Raw genomic sequence first — 26,956 nt, 5'->3', positions numbered from 1 at the left:
AAGGGTTGTCTTCTCTGCTGATTGCTAAAGGGTTGTCTTCTCTGCTGATTGCTAAAGTGTTGTCTTCTCTGCTGGTTGGTAAAGGGTTGTCTTCTCTGCTGGTTGGTAAAGGGTTGTCTTCTCTGCTGATTGCTAAAGGGTTGTCTTCTCTGCTGATTGCTAAAGGGTTGTCTTCTCTGCTGATTGCTAAAGGGTTGTCTTCTCTGCTGGTTGGTAAAGGGTTGTCTTCTCTGCTGATTGCTAAAGGGTTGTCTTCTCTGCTGATTGCTAAAGTGTTGTCTTCTCTGCTGGTTGGTAAAGGGTTGTCTTCTCTGCTGGTTGGTATAGGGTTGTCTTCTCTGCTGATTGCTAAAGGGTTGTCTTCTCTGCTGGTTGGTAAAGGGTTGTCTCCTCTGCTGGTTGGTAAAGGGTTGGCTTCTCTGCTGGTTGGTAGAGGGTTGGCTTCTCTGCTGGTTGGTAGAGGGTTGGCTTCTCTGCTGATTGCTAAAGGGTTGTCTTCTCTGCTGGTTGGTAAAGGGTTGTCTTCTCTGTTGGTTGGTAAAGGGTTGTCTTCTCTGCTGGTTGGTAAAGGGTTGGATTCTCCTCTGGCTGGTAAAGGGTTGTCTTCTCTACTGGTTTGTAAAGGGTTGGCTTCTCTGCTAGTTGATAGAGGGTTGTCTTCTCTGCTGGTTTGTAAAGGGTTGTCTTCTCTGAGTCATGGTTTCTGCTTCATGGAATGGATGAACATTGGTGGGTCAGGAGAGAAACATCAGAGAACAAGCAAGCAATGTTCTTGAGGTGTTCTCTGGACCACTCGTTTATGTGGTGGCGCTCTAAGCTAACCTGGGTCTGAATCCATCCCTGCAGATCACATACACCCATACATGCTGATTGTCTTCCACAGGGCAAATTGAATCTTTCAGTAAGTCTGTGATATGTCACATGGCTAGATATGGCCAACATTGTTTGGAGGAGCAAAGCTACATAATGTCCAAGTGTACCACTGGCCCCTAATCCCCAGAATCAAACTCCCTAATTCACTGAATTGAACCCAGTTAAGCGTCTGTGGGACCACCTGGATTGTGGTGGTGGCTCTATGGACCCTCCAGCAGCTGTGGGATAATGGGATGTATTAGACAGCCTGATGCCTCATGTAAGCGAGTGCCCATCTGCTATATCGGCACTTTCTTGCTGAGCCTGTTACGCAGCTCGATAATCATTTGGCAAGGGCTGAACGTATATGGTTAGCTCTGTCCTTGCAGCCCTTGGCTTAAACTGGATACATTACCTGTCCACGGTCAGCTTTGATTGACAACTTTAAGGCCTAATCCGGAGAACGCTAGCGCTGTCAATCATAGCTGTGTTGCCCTCAGTGTTTATACTGCTGAGCAGCTCATCGGGGGTGGGCCTTCATGTCGATTGACAGCTCTGCTCTAATGTTCAGGCCTTGTTATGCCACAGTCCTGTGCCGGGAAATCATTGTGCATGGTTTGTATAGTAACCTATACATGTGATCCTCATCTGCTATGTTAGTAAACAGTAAAAAATTCTTATTTGATTAATATAATTGTAGGAAACGTGTGAAGTTGCTGGGGGCCATTTTCCCTTGTACATATTTTTGTATGTTGTATGTCACGCTGCTGAGACAATCCTGCACAATTTTCCTGTTTCTAACCCTGATTCTGCCCTGGTACGGGAACCCCCTCGTCTCCAGCGCCCCTCCCCAGTGTGGTTGGACAGACATCTGGCGCGCTTTGGTTTCAGCACCGCTCGCTCTCGCTCGTACTTGTTATTTATTTGTTTTCATTTGTGATTTACAGAATTGCGCTCATGCGGAAGGAATTTTCTAATAATAAACCTTGAGTTCAATCTATCACATTTAATCTGTGACCCGGCATCCTGCGTCTGCACCTTGGCGGTTTTGGCAATATTGCAGCCACTGTGAGGGTCTTGGTCTCGGAGAGATGCTGCATCCATCTACTGTCATAACACGATGTTAACATGTCATTAGCTGTACAGCCGCTGCTAAACCTTGTTTTCAGACTTGTAGATGTAAATGTTTCTGCCTTAGGCCACATGTGGCTGGAAATAGCCAAATACCAACAATTGTTTGCTCTAACTGGATACTGATGTGCCGCGGAGATGGCCACGTGTAGACTAACTACAGATGGAGGATGTGAGGCCGGTGATCGGGCTGGGTGTGTGGGAAGGCAGAAGAATTATGTGTAAAAATACACTTATTACCGCATCTCATAGATCCTAAGGCGTAAACCATCCTTCACTTTCCATACAGGATTAAAGTCCTGCTCACTGCTGGTGCTGCTGGCAGTACACAGGTGCCAAGGGCGGGCAAGATGTCTTACAGACACTCAGTCTCAGGGGATCATAAAGGCTATGTCCGTCTACCTCTGCAAACAAAGTTTTAATATTATCTAACTGTATCTAAAATAAAACACTTCCCTTCCCTCACCATGCAGCAGTACAGCTGTCACTTCCCTCACCATGCAGCAGTACAGCTGTCACTTCCCTCACCATGCAACAGTAGAGCTGTCACTTCCCTCACCATGCAGCAGTAGAGCTGTCACTTCCCTCACCATGCAGCAGTAGAGCTGTCACTTCCCTCACCATGCAGCAGTACAGCTGTCACTTCCCTCACCATGCAGCAGTACAGCTGTCACTTCCCTCACCATGCAGCAGTATAGCTGTCACTTCCCTCACCATGCAGCAGTATAGCTGTCACTTCCCTCACCGTGCAGCAGTATAGCTGTCACTTCCCTCACCATGCAGCAGTACAGCTGTCACTTCCCTCACCATGCAGCAGTACAGCTGTCACTTCCCTCACCATGCAGCAGTACAGCTGTCACTTCCCTCACCATGCAGCAGTATAGCTGTCACTTCCCTCACCGTGCAGCAGTATAGCTGTCACTTCCCTCACCATGCAGCAGTATAGCTGTCACTTCCCTCACCGTGCAGCAGTACAGCTGTCACTTCCCTCACCATGCAGCAGTATAGCTGCCACTTCCCTCACATTGCAGCTGTCCCTTCCCTAACAGCAGCGGAGCAGGCCTTGATGAGGGAGGTTTTGAATATATACAGTATATGTAATGTATGAATGCTGATTTTAGTGTAACCATCAGGGGCCTTAGGTCCAGTCTATCCATTTCTACCATGTCAAATTGTTGTTGCGTTCCTGTTGGAATGGACCCAGCGACCTCTGAGGGAGCAGTTCTGGCATCTATAATCTTATGTGGGCTAAATACATTGCATCACGTTACTGAATATATCCCTTCACATATACATATTCATCCAGTCTTCCTGCGTTTGTCACTCTGTGCCTTTCCTTTTATACTGAAATATCTTACAGTGCAATTGTAAAATTGGTATAATGTCGGGCCACCTTACTGTCCCCATGACAACACTCCTGTTCTAGCATTGTGGAGAACTGAATCGGCACTCACATCAATGTTCTCATAATTACTGGCCTTAAAAAGTCATAGTAGTGTGTGACCATTGATATGGATGGTGGTGGAGCCTGATATGATGTGATAATAATGGGATGCATATACCACTTGTTCTGTCTTGGCAGTGTGCTCACTGGCTATAATGGCACCATATTTGCCTATGGACAAACCGGCAGTGGCAAAACATTCACCATTACTGGAGGAGCGGAACGTTACAGCGACAGAGGAATCATCCCCAGGACATTGTCCTTTATGTTCGAGCAGCTTCAGAAGGTACGATTAGGGGGCAGGGAGGCCCAGCGGTGACTTTGCAGGTAATAATATGAATAGTGGTTGTCGTGTTTCCTACATACATCACCATTTGTACTGTTGTTGCTTTATCTTTATTCAGGACGGTAGTAAAGTCTACACGGTGCACATCTCCTACCTGGAGATATACAATGAGTGTGGCTATGATCTGCTGGATCCAAGACATGAAGCCTCCAAGCTGGAGGACCTCCCGTAAGTCAGCCACCTTATGACTATTGATGGTGATTGGTTATTATTAGAGATGAGCGAACCGGGTTTGGGTCAATCCGAACCCGGTATTTGATTAGCTGGGGCTGCTGAACTTGGATAAAGCTCTAAGGTTGTCTGGAAAACATGAATACAACCAATGACTATATCCATGTTTTCCACATAGCCTTAGGGCTTTGTCCAAGGTCAGCAGCCCCCGCTAATCAAATGCCGAAAGTTCGGGTTCAGATCGACGCGAGCATGCTCCAGGTTAGCTCATCTAGTTATTATGTACTGATGGGCACTTGTGGAGATTTTATCCAACCACAGTATATGGAGAAAAATGTTAGGGGGCATTCACACGTCCGCAATTTTGCAGAAGTTACAGGTAAGGAATGTAATGGATTCGTTCCCGCCCGGTATGATGCTGCAATATCATGTCGGAGGTAGGGAAACTCTTTAAATTGCTGTAGCACTGTAGTTTCAAAGGCTTTCCCCGCTGCCGGCATGATATTGACACATCATGCCGGGTGAAAAACAAATCCATTAGATTCCTTTCCCGTCACTAACGTCCGCAAACTTACTGACGTGTGAATGCCCTTTTAGGTCCCAGCTCTCCATTATTGAATTAAGTTGTTTAAGTTCCATTGCCACAGGTGTTAAACATCGAGTCCATTGCCGTCTACCTTTAGAAATATCTGTGAAACAATGGGCCCTATTTCACCGGACGATTATCGTTCAGATTATCGTTAAATCGTTCGAATTTAAACGATAATCGTTCAGTTGAAATGCAGTTAACGATTAACGACCGAACGAGAAATCGTTGATCGCTTTATAAGGCCTGGACCTATTTTTATCGTTGTTTGTTCACAAAACGTTCGCAAATTGTTCACATTGAATAAGACATCGTTCGGTCGTTCTGAATAGATACGAACGCAATAGTGAATAAATAGCGAAGAAAAAACTATCGCAATTACGATCGTAAGTAACGATTATCGTTCCATGGAAATGAGTGAACGTTTTCAGGTCTTTCGCAATAGCGGTCGTTTGAGATCGTTAATCGTTAACGATTATGCAAACGATAATCGTCCGGTGGAATAGGGCCCTAAGTGTTCAGAATGCTTTCCATACACAGTGGAAACCGTGGCCCCATTTCTCCCACAATAGCAGCGTAATGTTGATAATCCCACCAATATCACACAGTTAATCATTACCACCATTGGCTATTGTCGGAGAAATGGAGGTGTGGTTTCCACAGCGTTTGGAATGAGTTTAGTGGAAACACACAGCCTGAGGATGCTCTTATACACGGCAGTATCATCTGTGGTTGCCTCGTGCAATCCTTAAAGTATCACTGTTTTTATAACTTGTTTTATTCCCAAACTGGTCCAAAAATCTTTTAAAAAGCATCATGTTAATGTCAGGATTTATAATGGGATAGTGTATCATGAAATGTCTGAAACTTTTCACGCACAGTGCTACTTACAGCATGTGATTCGCTAGCCATGTCTCCTGATGAAGTCCATGCCTACAGCGATCTCTGTGGCATTTGGTGATTGGTTTCCCAGCCATAGATTCTAGGTTAGCCTGTGATGAGAATTACAGGCAGTACGCTTATTACATGACGCTGAACTTACTTACGCCGAGCGTCTGGTCATTGAGAATAGCAGCGGATAACCACCTGAAAAGAAAACACTCATTTATTTGAGCTGGATGTCAGAAGTAATTGGTGATTTGAGTGCAGCGAGAGCGGCCTCGGCAATGGAGAAAACCACAAAATATAGCGTGCTTAAGGCATGAATGTGTGGGAGAAAATCACATCACTAAATAATAAACCAGGGCTCGGGGGAATTTGCTAACTATACAGGACAGTGCCTTGACTCATTACTGTATGAAAGGAGGACAAATGGCGCAGTCTTACTACAGCAGGAGCACATTGTTGCAGCATATGTTTGGCTGCGCCGCTCCCCTGGGTAAAGATGTTCTTCAGTCTATATGTCAGGCTGCGACAGCACCAAACAGTTAGATGCTCTCCGTCCATCATACATAGGATGAGATTTTTCAAATGTTGCTGCCCATGGAGAGACTAACAATTCTTTCCATACTTGTTGTTATCTATTCAGTCTTTGTGAGCTTTTCTCTCAGTCTCCCCCGCCTCCTCCCTCCTTCTGAGACAGCTTATGTAAAGTCTCTGGCTGGCTGTGTCTGCAACTTTGTATCTTCTTTGTAATGCTGGGAGGGTTAATCTGAGTCAAGTTTCTGATGAACTCACTGTGATTAACCCCTAGACAATCCTGGACGTAAATTTAGGTCATGGATGTCTGTCAACAGACGACCCTGGGCGTACATTTACGTCCTGAGTCTCGAGGGAGCTATGAAGCACGCTCCAGACTGGATCGCACTTCATAGCAGGGCCCTCACTGTTAATGAAAGGCTGCAGCGATCGTGCTGCAGCCTGTCATTAACACCTTAAATGCCGCGAATCTGTGTAAACCTACATATGGTTGTGTTCGGACTGAACTATCATGGTATCATGTCACTTTTACCGTATAGTAAATTACGTAGAGACAGGAACCCCCCAAAAGTTACCATATTGCATTCTTTTTTTCCCAATTTCACCAATTTATATTTTCATTAATAATATTTTTGTGGGTTCCATCATACATGTTATGGTAGAATGAAAGATGCCATTACATAGTACAGCTATTCCTGTAAAAAACAAGCCCTCACATGGCCCTGTAGATAGAAAAATGAAAGTGCTAGAGCTCTTACAAGGGGAGAAAGAAGAAACGAAAACGTTAAAATGAAATTTGTCGCAGTCCACTGGGTCACTTGGGGCTTGGCCCTTAAAGGGTTAATCTCCCAACATTACAAAGAAGCTGCAATAATGCAGATACAGTCGGCCAGGGTCTTGTTTACAATACATCAGCTGTCTCAGAAGGGAGGGGGAGAGAAAAGCTCATGCACAGATTTTTGTGTCTTTAGCAGAAAGCAGCAGCTCAGAACTAGGAAAAGGAGACTAAATAGATAATAACAAGAATAGAATGAATTGTTAGTCTCACCATGGGCAGCAACATGTGAAACATTATGTATGAGTGGAATTCCCCTTTAATATTGTTTTTAATAGGAGTCTACTACATAGTTGGTGCCATCCATGTCGGTTTGCCTGCACATGGATTAGCCCTATTGAAAAGCAGTGGCAAAGCTGCGGTGGTATGCTTTAGATGTCTGTTGCGGATTATGCAATGGACTTTTCTGACTGGCCTAAAAGGGTGAGAAGGACGGGGAGAGTTTACAGTGAGTCTTTTAGGCCATAATTTCTCAATGTGCTCATACATCACACAAGTTTCATCAGCATACAGGACTGTGGTTGCCAACACACTGACAGTACTGAGGAAGATCCCTTTATGAGTTGATGTGCATTGTTATGATATTTCATATGACGGATCCAGCACAATTTTGTGGCTTCCTTTATCATTTAAAGGCATGATTCATGTGTGAAAAGAGCTTTACCAGAGCTGGCCCTGCAATGGTGCTTTATTCTTTATTTATGCATATTAGGATATTTTCTCCCGATAGAAGACTTTTGAGATGTCAGAGAGACATTTAAAGTCGGGTTCTGAGAGTTCATACCTCGACTGATCAGGAGAATAAGCATGGAGAAATGCCCACCTAACGCATTCTCTTCCAGCTATATGTCATGTGACCAAGACTCTTTTATGTAAGTTTGTGGGACCATTTTGGTCCCATAGACAGAGAGTGTGGAGAAAAGCACATACCCACATGTTTTTCTTCCCTCTCATTCCACCACAGTCTTCAGAACATGTCCAAAGTTTTTCTATGCCGACAGGTACACTTTAAAGTGTCACTGCCATTTAAAATTCTTTTTGCAGAAATCAAGAGTACAGGCAGTTTTAAGAAACTTTGTAATCGGGTTTATTAGCTGAAAAATGCATTTTTATCATGAAAAAGCAGTTTGAAGCTCTCCCCCGTTTTCATGGTTCTCTTATGGAGAGGGGAGGGATTGAGGTAGATAAGGCACCAAAACAGGACAACAAAGAGTTAATTTACAGCTACATCACCAGGCTATCTCCTCTGAAGTCAGCACTGACCTCACTGACCTCTTAATACCGGCTTTCACACAGCTCCTGCTGTGTCATCCTTTGTTTTCTGTTGCAGACTAATCTCCCTCCTCCCCTCTCTATAGGTTACACTGGGTCCGACTGATGTAAACAAGACATGATTTCCTGATAATGAGCAGTGAATGAGAGAGAGGAGGGAGGGGGAGGGGACCTGGTGAAAGTCTTTTTGAATGCAGATAATGGCATATTTGCCTAATAAACCCAAATACAAAGTTTCTCAAAATCGCCTGGACTATTGACAAAATTGACTAAATATGACACTGACACTTTAAGTCTTGTCCTAAGAACAAATTTAGTCCCTCTCCTGCATGACAGCATAATGGGTACCATCCTGAATGACTGACTGATCCACAGTAACCGGGACTCGTTCCTGCACCTGCTCAATTGTACAGGACAAACCAGGCGATTCCCAGAACACATCCCACCCATGGCTAATGGACATAAGCAGGAGTCTGGTCTTTAAAAAGCACAGATGGGTTTCAGAATATCCACAAGCTTTTTGATGAAATCTGCCTTCTTGCAGTATCCTGTTACTGGTAATAATGTGGATAGGCCAGTAAATTACAGACAGACGTCCTATATTTATCAATGGTTAGCTTTAGATGCATTTGTCCTGGTTAGCACATGGCTATTTTAGGGAAGCAGACACCCATTCCTGTAGAGCCTTTAATTGTCATGTTATGTAAATTAATGGACCAAAATGATATGTATGTATTTACTTGTCACAGCTCGGGTGTCGTCATCGCATAGGCATTTGTTTTGGACAATAACAAAGCTTTGGGCTGTCGGTAAGATGTGCACATGAATGCCTCTATATGGTGGCTGACTCATCTTGTGGTCTTTTAGATTCCATCGTACCACATTGTGGCCTTAGTGGTTTTTATATAAATTCTCTTGTGCTACAGGCTGCATTGTCAGGGCTCAGGCTGTGTATTTTATTGCCTCTCTATTTATTGACTACCAGGTACCCCCACCTGCTTACATCATGGAGGTGCTTGGTTTCGGCATTGAATAAAAACTGTGAGAAGTCATTGGCTGAATTTTAAACTGTAGTAAGAGGTCTTGTCTTGACTGACTGCAGTTAAGGGGTCCTGTCCTGACTGGCTGTATCAAGAGGTCCTATCCTGGCCGGCTGTAGTAAGAGGTCCTGTCCTGTTCTAGCCGGTTGTAGGAAGAGCTTCTGTCCTGGCCGGTTTAGGAAGAGCTCCTGTCCTGTACTGGCCGGTTGTAGGAAAAGCTCCTGTCCTGTCCTGTCCTGGCTGGTTGTAGGAATAGGTCCTGTCCTGTCCTGGCCGGTTGTTGGAAGAGGTCCTGTCCTGGCCGATTGTAGGAAGAGGTCCTTTCCTGGCCGCTTGTACTAAGAGGTCCTGTCCTGTCCGGTTGTAGGAAGAGGTCCTGTCCTGGCCGGTTGTAGGAAGAGGTCCTGTCCTGTCCGGTTGTAGGAAGAGGTCCTGTCCTGTCCGGTTGTAGGAAGAGGTCCTGTCCTGGCCGGTTGTAGGAAGAGGTCCTGTCCTGGCCGGTTGTAGGAAGAGGTCCTGTCCTGGCCGGTTGTAGGAAGAGGTCCTGTCCTGGCCGGTTGTAGGAAGAGGTCCTGTCCTGGCCGGTTGTAGGAAGAGGTCCTGTCCTGGCCGGTTGTAGGAAGAGGTCCTGTCCTGGCCGGTTGTAGGAAGAGGTCCTGTCCTGGCCGGTTGTAGGAAGAGGTCCTGTCCTGGCCGGTTGTAGGAAGAGGTCCTGTCCTGGCCGCTTGTACTAAGAGGTGCTGTCCTGTCCGGTTGTAGGAAGAGGTCCTTTCCTGGCTGCTTGTACTAAGAGGTGCTGTCCTGTCCGGTTGTAGGAAGAGGTCCTTTCCTGGCTGCTTGTACTAAGAGGTGCTGTCCTGTCCGGTTGTAGGAAGAGGTCCTGTCCTGGCCGGTTGTAGGAAGAGGTCCTGTCCTGGCCGGTTGTAGGAAGAGTTCCTGTCCGGTTGTCGTAAGAGGTCCTGCCCTGGCTGAATGACTAATATTTAAAAATTCTGTAGTTTCCTGTTTGTTATTTGCCTTTATTAACCAAATCATATTTTATGCTTTTAGTAATTGCAGTGCACATAAATGACTTCTCCACCTAACAGTAGTAGTGTCATTCTAGCAGCATAGAGTATTTCCGTAATGTCTTTATCTCATGTGATGGTGATAGTGAGGGCAGGGCTGCATGTGACAAGAGCAGGACCATGATCTGACCAGAGGAACCAAAGTAAGGAAAGAGCAGTGCCCCAGCAGCACAGAGTATTTTATAATGTTTTTATACTCCTCTTATGAGCATCCTGCCTTAGCAAGAATGGTAAAGAAGTCATAAGTTGTTGACAAATTGCGCAGTTTCATCATGACCTGCATCTTGGGAGAATAATCGAGAATTAAAAAAACGAACAGAAAGTGACATCAGGACATGACAGAAAGAGATGGAAAACAACCACCTGCCACTACGTACGTGCGTCTGATTGCAGACGAATCACAGATCAGCTGATCACTGCTCTCACTGACCCGACCATGTAGAAAATAAAAATAGGCTGCGTAGGAAGCGACTGCTCCCTCCGCACTTGGCCTGTTTATTGTTTAGTCAGAAATATGATGCTGCGCGACCGTGCCACAAAACAGATGGGCAGACACAGATATTTATATCTCTCTACTGCAACCAATGTGTCATCTCCATTGTGATATATCAGGTAAGGACTCAAGGCAGCCATGTTGGATACCCTTTCAATCGTTTCCTCTTTAAATTAAAAAAAATGCCCTGTTCTGTCAAAGTGTCACCAACTCATATCCTGTTCTGAAGAGCTGGGTGACAACCAATGTGGCTCCCAGTATGGAGGTCTTGGAGAGCCCCTTTAATATAACCTTCTGTGCACAATGCAGTATTTTTGCATATTTTTTTTGCAGCATAATCTTATTTGATTTTCTCCTCCTCTGTGTCTCTAGGAAAGTGACAATAATGGAAGATCCAGAGCAGAACATTCATCTGAAGAACCTGTCGCTCCAGCAGGCCACTACTGAGGAGGAAGCCCTGAACCTGCTCTTCCTGGGGGACACCAATCGTATGATAGCAGAGGTGAGACGGGGCGGCCCAGAGCCAAGTACAGCCAGAGCCTGGAGCAGGAGCCCCAGGCGGCTGTCAATGTAGATATAGTAAATTTTCCCCTGAAAATACATAGGGAACATTTATTAAAGGAGACCTGTCACACACACACACCCCCATGCCAGGGTGACAGGCTCCTGACCCCCAGCTAGATCCCCTTATACTGACCTCATCTCGCTGAGTCCCGCTCCTGGAGCCAGTCCTGGGACGGAGATATCCTGGTCAGAAGTCTGCGCTCGCTGTGGTTAAAGGTCCAGCGTCCATAGAGAATGAATGGAGCCGTGCCCTCACTGCAGAGATGAGTCCGGCTCCATTCATTCTCTATGGATGCCAGACCTATCTCCACAGCGCGCTGGCTTCTGACCAGTATATCCCCGTCCCGGGACCGGCTCAGAGAGCGTGACTCGGCGAAATGAGGTCAGTATAAAGGGATCTAGCTGGGGGTCGGGAGCCTGTCACCCTGGCACGGGGGGTGACAGGTCCTCTTTAAGACCGACGTACGAGTGTACAGCGTGCGTGAACAATTTATTGAGTGACCCTTTTCTCTAATCAGCCGTTGACTTCAAAGCCCCTAGTACATAGGAAGATGTGCAGCCGATAGCCAATGATTTTAAGTAATATCAGAATTGAGTGATCAGCGGATCAGCTTGTTCATTGGCTGCTAGTTAAGCCTATTACTAAGAGTGATATTGGTGTATTTAGTGTAGTTTCTTTATTGAAGGCTTTCATGTGTCTACCCATTTCTGCTGACCCTCTTGCACTCCAGCAGGCAAAGGCCTCCTGCACACATCCGTATTTGGCTCCATAGGGCATAGACTATAGGACACAGACAGCCCACTGAGTTTTAAGCCCCTATTCCACGGGCCAACAGTAAGGAGCAAACGAGCGCAATCAGCACTCGTTGGCTCCTTGTTCCCCGCTCGCCGCCACCGCTATAACACACGGCGGCAGTGAGCGGGTGAGTGCAGGACGTGCCGCAGGGAGTTACGGGGGGGCTGCCCGGGTAATCGCTAGATCTTCCGGGCAGACCATAGAGGATAGTGGCGGTCTGCTGCCACCGCTCCTATTCCATGGAACGACGGCAGCAGATTGCTGCTATCACAGTCGTTTGTTTTTCAACATGTTTGAAAGACAAACGACTGCAACGATCAGCCGACATGAACGTTGCCTTCTATTCCACCGGACGATTATCGTCCGTAATGGCCTATAATTGTTTTTTGGAATAGGGCCTTTATCTGTGGGCTGCCCAGAATTACAGACCCATGCTCCTCTGCACTGCAATATGGTCAGTGTAAATGCATAGCCTTTCACAGTCCGGGCTTCGGGTAAATGCACAGACCATGGCATCCACGGTTTTGCGCTTTGGACCATTGACTAGCAGGTCTGATACTGTTCACGGACTCTAAATTACAGCTGTATGCCACAGAGAGAGGTTAGAGAGATTAGTAAAGACTATCCATTTTCCTGGTCCTGTGATCTACTGCTGATTTGTACAGACAGAGGGCAGCACTATCAGACCTGTATCCCCTGCTGCCGTCAATCATCCGGAATACTGATCATTTAACTTTTTTCCATCACACTCACCGGGATCGTTTCTCCGCATGAACAATTATGCTTTATGGCCCAACCCTACTAGGAGCAGAGACGTTTCCCATAAAAGCCGCGTCCCCTGATCAGTAACATGTGTGAGTTTTGGAAGGCTTGGTGTAAAAGTGAGAGGTGGATTGACCTTCCCATGCTGGAGACCCAGAGGTGGATGAACCGAGGCTGAATTCACACGCTGCACGTTACGTATTGGGATGAGGTGTGCTGAACCCCGTTCACATGTAGAGGTTTGGAGCCAAGGAGAATTCATGGCACAGAGTGCAAGTGGATATTACTGCTGAATCATCACAAGATCCACGTATGATGTTCTTGATGTATTTCAGGATCAGACATAGCATGAATGGTACAAATAATTCCAATTGCAACATAGTACACATTATATGGATATTGCCTAACAGCGGAGTTTTCCTGGAGGATCCGTCAGCACATCTCTACTCATGTCTGAATGTTTGTGAGGCTGAATGTTACAGTGGGGAATGTTATTCATCCTGAAGTCCTGGGAATAATAATGGGGACAATGTCTTCCCAGACCCCCATATCCTCGGATGTTACTGCTGACCAGTTCTATGCTATACATTGCATTCAGCTCACCAGTCTCTATGGGATTTTGGATTTCCACATTGTGCCAGATTACATAACGCTGGTTAAAAGTAAGTTCTGTGTGTATACGTGACAGCTGTGCGGACATGTACAGACCTTTGTGCTGGTCTGTGCACCCCATACCTGTTATTACCATGTGATCGACGGCTGATGATGTCATTGCGCTAGATACAGCAGGATGTTTCTCAGCTGTTCGGTCTAGGACAATGTATGGTGAACACATGCTCATAAGAGATCAGAGTCTTCTCTCGTGTTGCGCCATTGTCAGCTCTTTTGCCGGCTGATCGTCACTATTTGAAGTGGTTATCCTTGAAGCCTTTCTGCTTCTTAACAACGAACATATGCGGCCGCCACCACGGCTGCCTTATAACTGCATCGTCTTTTTCCTATTTGAGAGACTCAGAATGGGGCATGATACGTGAAGGAGACTCATCTGCTCCAGGATGGAATTCCCCTGGCAGCGGGGGAAGCCTCCTCTCACACTCCTCATTACTCAGTGTTACGGGACAGGAGGCGTCCATCGCAGCAGTCCACTCTAATGTCTACCAAATGTGAGGCCTTCCCATGTACGAGGAGCGAGTTGGGCCTCAGAGGTGTCCTAGGCCAATATCTCCTCAGGAAACCTTATCGCGCTCCATCATCTCCTCAACTTATCCCATAATCAAACACATCTTGCCTTTCCCGCGCATTCCTCTGGCGGAGCTCAGCATGGCTGGATCATGGGATGTAGTCAAGACAGGTGCAGCGGTGCGGGAGCACTGGGGATGCCACGTTCTTATCTAGTCACCCAGCAACAAGACTTAGTTAACCCATTAGAACACTTGGCTCCTAAAATCCTCTGTGCTGCTAGAGGACCATGCACCTTCTAGGATCCAGGTCTAAGTTTGCGGTCTCCCCCTGTCTCCATTTTCTGTCCTTACATCACCACTTGTCTTGACAGATCACTGGCTTGCACCAAGTCCACACAATCCTGTCCTCAAAGCCTGTGTGCTGCTGCACCTTGCACTTTCCAGAATATAAATCTTAGTCTGTGATCTCCCATTAACCAGTGCTTTCTTCTCTATTTCATGATACTGCCCCATCAGTGCATCCCTGTCCTTACTAAGATAACAGGAGTGGACATGTCATTGGCCTGCACAAGATCATTCTTCTGAAATCCTCTGTGCTGCTGGAAGGCCCTTCTCTTTTCACAACTAAAACATGTCTACTTGTTGCCTTATCCCTTCTGCCATCATGACACTTATTTTATGCATCTCTTTCCTCATCAGTATTGCGGGAGATGACAGATCACTGGCCTGCACAAGATCAGAACACTCTTCTCCTGAAATCCTCTGTGCTGCTGCCAGATTACCCTGCACCTTCCAGGATCTAAATCTCAGTTTATGACCTTACACATGCAGGTTCTGTCCTTACTAACATTGTCACTAAGATTGCTGGTCTGCACGAGATCAGCACACACTGCTCTTCTGAAATCCTCTGTGCTGCAGGATCTAAATCTCCAGTGTGTGATCTCCCACTGATCTCTGTTAGCTTCCTGACATCATGACATTGGCCCTGTCACATTGGGCCCCAACCTCACTAAAATTAGGCTCCTTTACTCGGAGCGATTTTTACTAAGGGCCAGTTCACACTCCGCAAGATCGTCAAAATTCTGCGGCGGAGATTTCCACGGCGGAAACCCGTCGTGTTCAGTGTGCTGCTGTAAGTGAATGGAGAGGGCGCGCGCTTGTCTGCTGCCGCCGCTCTCTGCTCAAAGAACTAACATGTTCATTCTTTGAGCGGAGAGGAAGTGGACGAGCGAGCGCTTTCCCATTCACTCAAAGCAGGACACTGAGCGTGGCCGCGGAATTCCGCCACGGAATTCCGACGATCATGCTCAGTGTGAACTGGCCCTCTCATAACCAATGTGATTGTCACTTTTCATGACTGAAATCCTCTGTGCTGCGAGAAGACTCCTTTTCACAATCTAAATCTGTCTGTGACCTCCCAAATCTTTATGTCCCCCTTTGCACATTGCCTCTCTCACTTTCAGCCCCCTTCCTCCCTTATTTCCACTCCTCTCCTGAAATCCTCCATTCCATTCAGCGGCGTCCTCACTAATCTCATCATATGAGTGGGGTCACATCCCATGCCTCTCCTGAAATCCTCTGTGCTGCTTCATCCGGTTAACCCTTAGTTGTACATCTTTTTTCCGCCATCTAGTTGATCAGTAGAGAGGAGTTTGTATGGCGGATGATGTCAGCTGGGGGCGCAGCCTCCCCTTTATTGGCCAGTGATTTATAATGTTTGTGGCCTGGTTGTTATAACGTAGGGTGAGTGAACTTCCCGTGTTATTGCAGCCGCCGGCTACCGCTGCATGTTATAGCAGGGGCCTGGAGCGTCTCCATGAAGCCTGACGTCCCCCCTCCCCTTGCTGAGTGTAAATGTTTATGAAGAAGCCCCTTCTGTCTATAAATATTTACCACATTCCGCTTTACTGCCATAATGTTTACCGAGCACCGACCGCCGCCTATAAATCTTTACTGTCCGCTGCCGCCGTCATCTCCTGTCTGTGTAGTTACAGGGCCCTCTTTATATAATGAGACGCTCCTACAATGTCTTATCGCAATCTCCAGATCTCTGCTTGCTGTCAGTGAATAAAAACATTTTAGTTTACATCCATATTCTAAAAACCATTGTCTCCAACAATCCAGTGTCTGCTCTTCACATCCGCAGCACAGATCCCTCCTGTCCTGGTGGTTTGTTACAATGTATCAGTCCGGAGTTCACAGTGTTTCTTCATTACCAATTTGCGAAGCAATGCAGAGGATGTCTTGTGTATCCGTCAGGAAAATCCATTGTGTGAACACATTTGTAAAATGGTATCTGATCTGACCAGGCTGATATGTTCTACCTGCACAGATACATTGTAACAAACTCAGGGCTGGATAGAGACTTCTGCTATGGATGTATGGAGCTCCTGACTACTGTCTAGGCTGCATAGAATAGAAACAAACCCTCAGCTGTGTATAGTGCTAGGTGATGGGGATTGTTAGCATCTGGATGTCATTGAAACTGTTTTAATTCACTGACATCAAGCAGAGATCCTGAAAATGATGGCGGCGCGAAGAGCAGTAGAACCTTATTATACAGTAAGTGAAAGTGGAGATCTCTGTAAGTTTATGCTCACATTACACCTAAATAAGATATTGTAGTAAGGTTATGCTCACATTACACCTAGATCAGCTATTGTAGTAAGGTTATGCTCACATTACACCTAGATCAGCTATTGTAGGAAGGTTATGCTCACATTACACCTAGATCAGCTATTGTAGGAAGGTTATGCTCACACAGATTTGGGTGTCAGAACTGGAGTAACAAATACTGTGTGTGAACATAGCCTAATGATACATCAGGCCTTTTATTACTCCTTACTATACAGCTTGGTACTTGGTACTATGCACCTTTTATTTGTTTCTGTCTTTTTAGACTCCGATGAACCAGGCCTCCACCCGTTCCCACTGCATCTTCACCATACACATCTCCAGCAAGGAGCCCGGCTCGGCCACTGTCCGCCACTCTAAGCTGCACCTTGTAGACCTGGCTGGATCCGAGCGGGTGGCTAAGACCGGAGTCGGGGGACAACTGCTGACTGAAGCCAAGTACATCAATCTGTCCCTTCACTACCTGGAGCAGGTGAGCCCCCAACACAACACCCTGCCCCAAACCCAGCGGATACCCCTTTAGTAACTGAGGCCTCTCAGGCAGCACATTGCAGTATACCACTGAGAGCCATACTCTACCTTACCACTAGGGGTGCTCTATGATCATGCTTCCCTCTTCAGTTATGAAGATGGGGAAACAAACTGTTCTGACAAGTGAGATCTTCGGTACCTTGTGGTAATTTTGTTGCCATCCTTTGTATTGCCTGTAGCTTTCTGATATGATTTTGTAGAACAAAGCTACACTGCACTCTGTATATACTATACTGTTCTCTTGACGCCATTTTGTTCTCGAGAAGCCATGCCTTTCCTAACACCACACAGTATAGTCCTGACCTTTAATTGAGCAGACTAGCATTGAGTGCTGTCATTTACTGTGTCATTGATTACACCTATACCCATTGCAGACTCGCTGAATAGTGATCCATTCAGCATGCATAACAGTACATGTATCGTCGCTGACCTTTATCTGCCCTTTGTATCCCCCTCTACTCACTTTTTCCAGGTCCCACTTTAAAGACTTTTAGTAATTTAGTAATTTGCGGCTACAGAGAAAGTGCTACAAAGACCAGCTTATGTTTCCTTTATAAAAAGGTTAGAAAGTAATGGTCCAGTCTGGACATGACCCGGTTATCACTACTTTTTGGATCCAAAACTGGATAAAAGGCTGAATACAGTCACAAATTGTTCTATCTAAACCAATGGACCCTAACATGTACAATGAGTGCAAATGAAGAACAGCACCAAATGCTCTAGAACCTTCCAAGTATAATAGTACCCTGGCAGCCCTTTGTGACCTGTGGCCATGTTTGGTCAGAGTGTCCTTCTTTATTGGCTCAGGTCTCATCATAGATTAAAAGCCTTTATTGTTTGTAACCATGGAACACCCACAAGTCCCGAATCCGGGCCGGGGAATAGCAGAGCGTCTGTGAGCGGAACCAGTGGGTGGACTCTGGTGGTAACACACGGTTTAGATAAAGAGCAGATGATGATCCGGAGCGCGGCCGCATTGTTTACTCTGCTCCTTCATGTTTCGGGGTTGTACAACTTACATTATACAATAAATAAACCATGCTGAAACTGGAATACCCCTTTAAATCCTGAGCTGACCCCATATAATTCTACTCAGGCCATCATATTAATCTCATCTTCCAGATCTACTGCTTGAGGGTCTGGGATTTCTGGTTCACAATCAATATGGCTGATGTAACTCAGGATCAGTAACGTATGTACACCGTGACCCCACCAGCAGAATACTGAGTGCAGCTCTGGAGTATAATACAGGATGTAACTCAGGATCAGTACAGGATAAGTAATGTAACTTATGTACACAGTGACCCCACCAGCAGAATAGTGAGTGCAGCTCTGGAGTATAATGCAGGATGTAACTCAGGATCAGTACAGGATCAGTAATGTAATGTATGTACACAGTGACCCCACCAGCAGAATAGTGAGTGCAGCTCTGGAGTATAATACAGGATGTAACTCAGGATCAGTACAGGATAAGTAATGTAACTTATGTACACAGTGACCCCACCAGCAGAATAGTGAGTGCAGCTCTGGAGTATAATGCAGGATGTAACTCAGAATCAGTACAGGACAAGTAATAGGCTATGTTTACATGGCGTAAGACACCGGGCGTTAGAGAAGATCATACTGGCCGGTACTGCATCCCTGTGCACATGCGTCCCAACATGCGTTGCCGCCCCACACAATGGAGCGTATGGCTGGAGCTCCAATGTGTGAACTGACAGGTTTTCTGAGATGTCAGTTTTTCCTGCGGCCGGATGGAATCCTGGCCGGACCGTATACTATGTGTATAGTCTCCGGCCAGGATTCTATTCATTCACATACAACGTATGTGTTGCATAATAACGGCCGTTGTTGCAGATTTATACAACACATACTCACCCTGTACATAAATTACATTACTGATCCTGTATTATACTCCAGAGCTGCACTTACTATACTGCTGGTGGAGTCACTGTGTACATACATTACATTACTTATCCTGTACTGATCCTGAGTTACATCCTGTATTATACTGTACTCCAGAGCTGCCCTCACTATTCTGCTGGTGGGGTCACTGTGTACATACATTACATTACTTATCCTGTACTGATCCTGAGTTATATCCTGTATTATACTCCAGAGCTGCCCTCACTATTCTGCTGGTGGGGTCACTGTGTACATACATTACATTACTTATCCTGTACTGATCCTGAGTTACATCCTGTATTATATCCCAGAGCTGCACTCACTATTCTGCTGGTGGAGTCTCTGTGTACATACATTATATGGCCATGTTCACACAAAGTATGTGTTGTATTAATTTGCAACAACGGCCGTTATTATACAACACATACGTTCTGTGAACATGGCCATATAATGTATGTACACAGAGACTCCACCAGCAGTATAGTGAGTGCAGCTCTGGGATATAATACAGGATAAGTAATGTAATTTATGTACAGGGTGAATTTCTTAGTATAAGAGGTGTATAACTCTTGTCCCTTTTTTAGGTTATTATTGCTCTGGCTGAAAAGAATCGCTCTCACATACCATACAGAAACTCCATGATGACCTCTGTGCTTCGGGACAGTCTGGGAGGGAACTGTATGACGACCATGATTGCCACTCTCTCCTTAGACAAGAAGAACATTGATGTATGTATATGTCCACCCCTTGGCCTCTGTCTCCACATCCTGACACCATAATTATTCTCCATCGGAATAATTCTGTTTATGGATCGGTAGAGAGCTCTTTAGTGTCTCAGTGATTGATCTGCGGCCGCTCTTTGTTTTTTTTGGCCCCATTTTAATGCTTGTTTGCTAATAGATTATGGTCAGGGCTGGATTGCAGATCTAGAAGCTCCCACTAAAAAGTGAGTAGATATAAGTCATTTGCCTTCTTTGGCCCTACTGGCACGTCTATGGTTCTGGACAGAACATAGGGCCAATAGGGTAAATGGCCCGGTTCACTGGTCCGTATCTGTGTACGGGGCTCTGATCCCTGTCACCAAAAAAAAGGTCCTTGTGCGGACTTGAATTTCTGGCATGGATCGCTATCTTCTATTTAGTGGTCTGTGAAGCATGAAGCACTACTTATGCACATTCGTAGTGCAGTCCACTGTTGCTGGCTGCACTGCGGACATGAGAATAGGGCCTAAGTGGTTAAAGAGGTTTCACTTTATTCTCGCTTATTTCTTTTTCTAGGTAAGCTGATACAGCTGCCTTTTAGGGGTATACAGGTTGTCACCCAGCTTTCCGAGGCTCTTAGCCATGTCTCTTGCTCTGGAGGACTTATTGTGTCCTACATTACACACCCATTGACGTGAATGGCCTCTATGAAATGCTATCTTTCTTGACAGATTACAGTTGATCTTCAGAGGTCCAGGCAGGGGATTCTTTGAGAATAGCTTATAGTCAAAGAGGGATTGTCCAAAGCAGAGAACCCCTTTAATTAAGATAATAAGGTCCTATTCCACGGAATGATTATTGGCCGTATTCGACTGTTGCGGCCAATAATCGTCCCGTGGAATAGAAGGCAACGATCAGCCGACATCGTTCATGTCGGTTGATCGTTGCGTTGTTTGTCTTTCAAACATGTTAAAAGACAAGCAAATCATACAGCAACGATCTGCTGCCGTCCTTCCGTGGAATAGAAGCGGCGTCAGCAAGACTGCTGCTGTATGCTATGGGCCGGACGATCTAGCGATCACCCGCACATTGTCCATCACCTACTGAAATGTCCCGGATGGGAGGGCACAATGGGACTTGTTGTTTAACCCATAAAAGAAATGCTATTAATACATTCAGTATGGGACAAGACGTTGTAATAGGATCCCGTAAATCTCATGGGTTACAATCTTCATGTGCCTAAAATTAGTATCTGTATTACAGGAATCCATCTCGACCTGCCGCTTTGCACAGAGAGTCGCTCTTATCAAGAACGAAGCCGTGCTCAACGAGGAGATTGACCCACAGCTGGTAAGACTATCTCACAAGTCTGCTGACTTCTCTCCTAAAAACTCTGTGCTTCTGTGGGCTTTCACACGATCCTATGAGTGCCAATGTTTTTAGATACACATCATGTCGCAAATTGTATCTTTATGTTTCTCAGATGATTTTGCGTCTCAAAAAAGAGATTCAAGTGCTGAAAGATGAGATCGCCCTGATAACTGGAGAGCAGAGGACGACGGACCTGACCTCCGATGAGCTTCAGAGGTAACACACTAAATGTGCTGTCTAAGCCGAATGAGCTTCAGTATTCTATATGACCAGCCTCATGGAAATAGTCCTGACATCTCCAGGTACCGTTTGCTGCTAAGTAACTGTATCTAAGTCTGTCATGTGTGATACTTTCTAATGAACTGCTTTATCTAAGCTCAAGTAGAAAAGCTATGGAACAGCTTATAACACCTCTTATGTATGCCTGTGATGTAGCCTCCAACACCAAAGGGCAACTGCTTTAAGAAAATACATTTAAAGTGTTGCTGTCGTTATAACTTTCTAATTCAACAGTAGATGTGAAATGAAGCAAGTTTGCAATATACATTCATTATTTTTGTTGTTATCATGCTGTAACACAAAGCTGAACTTATCAGAAATCCAGGTCCAGTCTCCTGAAGGCAGACTAAACACAGGAATTCCAGCCTTTACAAAGATTCACAGCTCAATGTGTCCATCAATCACATGACTGCCTTCTCTCTGTAAGTGCTCATATGGCCTGGGATACACAGGACTTCCTGTTTTCTGACTGTTTCCTGTTTTTTTGAGTCAGAAAACAGGAAGTGCCGTGTTTTCCATAATAACTAAAAAAGAAAAAGAATGTAAATTGCAAACTTGCTTTATATGACATCTACTGTTGATTTAGAAAGTTATAATGACAGTGACACTTTAACATAATTTTTTTTCACTGTACTGGAATAGCAGAGTCTTCCAAACTACTCTATTTTGTTTTTGTTTTTGTTTTTTTTGCGCTATACTGGACAGTTTATGTGTACAGACCCCAGCTTAGGATCCGTATAAGATAAGGGATGTCAATTTCTCCTCCTAAATCCTTAGTTTGCAGATACAGATTTCATTCCTTTTCTTGGCCTCCTTTAGTCTCCAGTTTTTAGGTTAGAAAGAGCAATTCTTGTCCAAAATCTCCACATGATCTGAGGGCGGCAATCCATCAAAGAGGTCTCATCACCTCCAAGTTCACACCCCAGCAAATATGTGAACCCGTCCTCCACACTGCGTCCATCTTCCGAGATCAGGATTAGATGTAGTAACAGGTGTTAATAACTTTGGCTTTGGGATCTCTTCATGCGTCACTTATGTAGACGTTATGATTTTCTCCAGAAGTAACAGACATTCAGATTTTTTTTTTCAATGCGTTCATTCAATTGAAATGGGTGACCCCCAAGGAAATGTCGTCATCATCATCATCATCAGATTGTCTCAGTAGTGCAGCCCCAGGCTTTTGGCCTGTATCTTCAGGAGATCAGTTCTCAGCATAGAAGATGGTGTTAAACAGTCTTCACATGGGGCTTGCATTTTTAGCCGGGGGGTTTAGTGCTTTGTGCTCTGCGTGCATTGATACATGTTGACGTGATCTGGGATGTCCTTAATGAACTCTGAGGCATGGTCAGTGTACTTGGTGGGTATGTGCTTGATGCACCTCAGAAAATGCTCGGCACACTCTGGTACATACTTTGGGACCTGAGTGGGGACATGCTTTGGGACCTGAGTGGGGATGTGCTGATGTGCTCTCTGTGCACTCTTAGACTTGCTTGGTTTGTGCTCTTGTACTTGCCCAACACATCGTGGTATGTGTTTAGCATACTCTGGGACTTTCTCAGCATGCTTTGGGATGTGCGCTTCATTCTCTGGTTCATGCTCAGCATGCTTTGGGATGTGCTCTTCATGCTGTGGGGCATGCTCAGCATACTTTGGGATGTGCTCTGGGTCGTTCTTAGCATACTTTGGGATGTGCTCTTCATGCTGTAGGTCATGCTCAACATACTTTGGGATGTGCTGTTCGTTCTCTGGGTCACGCTCGGCACGCTTTGTGATGTGCACGGCACGCTCTGGGATATGATTGGTGAGTTCCAGGACTTGCTCTGTGCCATCTTGTCTACTTCCATGCAGGCTCCATGCCTGACCCTCATTGGTGGTATTCACACCAGTCAGAATGCGCCAGCCATGACCTCTGCTGAAGTTGACTGTCGTTTAAAATATCTCCATTTCTTTTTTTATCTTCCAGGCTGGAGGAGCAGCTCCACAATTTTCTAGATGACCAGGACCCTGAGAGTCTCCTGGATGTGGGGGCTGACATGCGGAAGATCCAGTATTGTTTTGGGTTCTTTAAGGTAACGCTGTATGAGCATACAGATTTGCAGAGGGTGAAGCCAAAGGTTTCCATTTACTTGTTCAATTCTCATAGATTATTCTGTTTCAGCAGAAAGTTCTCCATGAAAAGAAGTCATCAGACGGCCGAGCCATCTCTCCAGAAATATCCACCGAAAGACCCACACCGTCCTCTACCCATCCAGAGGAGGTTAAGAAGCTTCGAGATCTCCTGCAACAAAGAGACAATGAAATCAGTATCCTTACTCCTTGGAGCCCACAGTGCCAGGGTCTTAGCTGCTATGGGTTGATGGTGCTATGGTGTACTGTGTCCAGTCATGTCATTGAGATACTGTAGCTCACACTATATAAAGTTGTTAACACCTTGCCTCTAGCTGGCACTATGGTGGGGGCACTGTGGACATCACTGTAAGGGGCACACCATAGCATTAGAGGGTATGTCCAACCCCTGTCCAGCTTCTGCCCAATGAACAGCTGAAAAGAGGAGGGTGTCTTAAGTATAAATGGGGATACCTAACCACTTACTATTTATCCTTTAGATAAGTGTGATAGAGTGATATGTAACAACCGCTATGACCAGTAGGGGGCCCCACATGGAGCTGCTTTCATGAGGACACTGTACATGTCACCGCTATTGAAAAACTCTGTGATACTGACAGAACCTGGGCAGGGGATCCCGATCGACTCATTCTGTATATATCAGTACAACCCTCTTACCACAGGAACCTTCCATCTTGCCGTGCGTCCTCAACAAGCTCCTGGGCTTATCTCTCCTTAGCAGCTGGTTATGGTTAATAATGGAGTTGTGACTAAGAGCGTCACCTATGTAACATCGCCCCATTAACCATCAGCAAACACAAGAAGTCGTGTGGAATCTGCTCTGCTTCTAATTCTTGGAAACCTCAATATCTCAGGTTATATATAGAAATGGTAGCTCTATGTGTGTGCCAGAGAAGTGGCAGGCCAGAGAGGTCTGCAGCAGGAGTGCTGGGATTTAGAGGGTTTGTCTGACAGTAACGATACAATATGGAGGAGTGGCCAAGCATGTGGGCGCCACCAAGTTTTTGATCTCCAGATTGCCTTTCATGCCTGGCATTAAAAATAGAGATAATTAAATCCTGTAATTTATGGTCTTGATATGGTTTGTTACCTGTGTCTGCCCCATTATTATACAGATAGTTCTCTTCCTATTAGTGATCAGATATCCTGGTGAGTATGCTGAAGAAGGAGAAGAGGAGGAACCAGGATGCTGTGCAGGAGAGAACAGTGTCCAGCACCCCGCCCCGACCCCACACAGGATATACAAAGAGGGGTCCACAGTCTCCAGCAACTCCAGACACCCGGACCAGCGCCTTCCAAAGGAAGATAGGTGCATGACATACTTTTAGATATAGAAAATATGCAAAAAGATATAAAATCAAGGAGCAGTATTATAGTAGTTATATTCTTGTATATAGGAGGCAGTATTATAGTAGTTATATTCTTGTATATAGGAGCAGTATTATAGTAGTTATATTCTTGTATATAGGAGGCAGTATTATAGTAGTTATATTCTTGTATATAGGAGGCAGTATTATAGTAGTTATATTCTTGTATATAGGAGGCAGTATTATAGTAGTTATACGAACTGGAGAAAATGGAACGGCTGCACATCCCATCTATGGCTGATACTAATGCCGCTTGGCCTATATTAAAAATCGGTGTGGAGTTAGCGTAGGGACTCGTGTGGACCAGAGGACCTGCGCGGTGGTACACGGGGCAATATTCAGACACTCTGGTGTTGATTTTTAATATAGGCCAGCAGCATTAGTATCAGCCATAGATGGGATGTGCAGCCGTTCCGTTCTCTCCAGTTCGTGTTTCACAGTTCTCCCTCTCTGAACAGCTCGCACTCCTTTTTAAGACCCACATGACCAAAATTAGCAGGATATGCCTGTGCTCACATGTCCGGACCTTATGTCTTCCCCATTCTGTGAGAGCAGCAATGGTAAGTGTAATACCATATCCATGCTTGTGCCTTCCCCGCCGGTGGTGCTGGCTGGGTTTTGGTGGGGCTTTTTGGGTCTGGTCCTGTGACATTAGGGTTGCAGGGCCGTTCCATGGCCTCCCTTCCCTGCACGTGCACGCTTATCGGGGTTGGCGGTCGCTGACCGACACGGTGTGGAGTTAGCGTAGGGACCCGTGTGGACCAGAGGACCTGCGCGGTGGTAAACGGGGCAATATGGCTTGATCAATTCATATACAGACACGCTGGTGTTGATTTTTAATATAGGCCTAGCGGCATTAGTATCAGCCATAGATGGGATGTGCAGCCGTTCCACTCTCTCCAGTTCGTATTATAGTAGTTATATTCCTGTATATAGGAGCAGTATTATAGTAGTTATATTCTTGTGCACAGAGGGCAGTATTATAGTAGTTATACGAACTGGAGAGAATGGAACGGCTGCACATCCCATCTAAGGTTGGTAGCCACTGACTGGCACGGTGGACCTAGTGTAGGGACCCATGTGTATCAGATACCTGCACGAGGTACATGGGGCAGTGTGGCTTGATCAATTCATACACAAAATTCTGATGTGTTTTTTATTTAGCCTAGGGGCACTAGTATCAGCCATAGGTGTGAGGTGCAGCACTCTTTTTCTTCCCTGAACTGCATTTTGTTTCTCTCTTTTCTCCGTGTTTTGCACTCCTCCTGGTGAGACCCACATGACCGCAATTAGCAGGAGACACCTGAGTGCTCATGGTTTTAATCCCTCCTGTCTTTTCCCATTCTGTCTGCAGCAGCTATGGTTAGCGCAATACCTCATCCAGACTTGTGCTGTTTGGGGGCGACCTTCTCCGCCGACGGTGCTGGCCGGGTTCTGGTGTGGTGTTTTTGGGTCTGGTCCTGTGGCATTGGGGTCGCAGGGCCGTCCCATGGCCCCCGTTCCCTGGCTGTGAGCGCCTGCGGGGTTGGTAGCCACTGACTGGCACGGTGTGGACCTAGTGTAGGGACCCATGTGTATCAGATACCTGCACGATGGTACATGGGGCAGTGTGGCTTGATCAATTCATACACAAAATTCTGATGTGTTTTTTATTTAGCCTAGGGGCACTAGTATCAGCCATAGGTGTGATGTGCAGCACTCTTTTTCTTCCCTGAACCGCATTATAGTAGTTATATTCTTGTATATAGGAGCAGTACTATAGTAGTTATATTCCTGTATATAGGAGCAGTATTATAGTAGTTATATTCTTGTATATAGGAGCAGTATTATAGTAGTTATATTCTTCTATATAGGAGCAGTATTATAGTAGTTATATTCTTGTATATAGGAGCAGTATTATAGTAGTTATATTCTTGTACATAGGAGCAGTATTATAGTAGTTATACTCTTGTATATAGGGAGCAGTATTATAGTAGTTATATTCTTGTATATAGGAGCAGTATTATAGTAGTTATACTCTTGTTTATAGGGAGCAGTATTATAGTAGTTATATTCTTGCATATAGGAGCAGTATTATAGTAG

The 26,956-nt window shown here is 45.5% G+C and overlaps 1 protein-coding gene across 1 annotated transcript in view; it reads left to right on the top strand.

The window, feature by feature from the left end:
- KIF6 (kinesin family member 6) overlaps positions 1-26,956 on the top strand; it is a 99,621-nt gene that overhangs the window by 18,381 nt on the left and 54,284 nt on the right. The window contains exons 4-13 of the mRNA XM_069954335.1: positions 3,566-3,713; positions 3,832-3,941; positions 11,029-11,158; positions 16,859-17,065; positions 19,614-19,757; positions 20,994-21,080; positions 21,214-21,317; positions 23,344-23,449; positions 23,542-23,683; positions 24,649-24,816. Of these exons, the coding sequence (XP_069810436.1) occupies positions 3,566-3,713; positions 3,832-3,941; positions 11,029-11,158; positions 16,859-17,065; positions 19,614-19,757; positions 20,994-21,080; positions 21,214-21,317; positions 23,344-23,449; positions 23,542-23,683; positions 24,649-24,816 (1,346 nt within the window). The remainder of the gene's footprint in view (positions 1-3,565; positions 3,714-3,831; positions 3,942-11,028; positions 11,159-16,858; positions 17,066-19,613; positions 19,758-20,993; positions 21,081-21,213; positions 21,318-23,343; positions 23,450-23,541; positions 23,684-24,648; positions 24,817-26,956) is intronic.

This window comes from Dendropsophus ebraccatus, chromosome 15, assembly GCF_027789765.1.
Source record: "Dendropsophus ebraccatus isolate aDenEbr1 chromosome 15, aDenEbr1.pat, whole genome shotgun sequence".
Taxonomy (NCBI): Eukaryota; Metazoa; Chordata; class Amphibia; order Anura; family Hylidae; genus Dendropsophus; species Dendropsophus ebraccatus.
The sequence above is the reverse complement of the archived record's forward strand: the minus strand, read 5'-3'. Positions and strand labels throughout refer to the sequence as shown.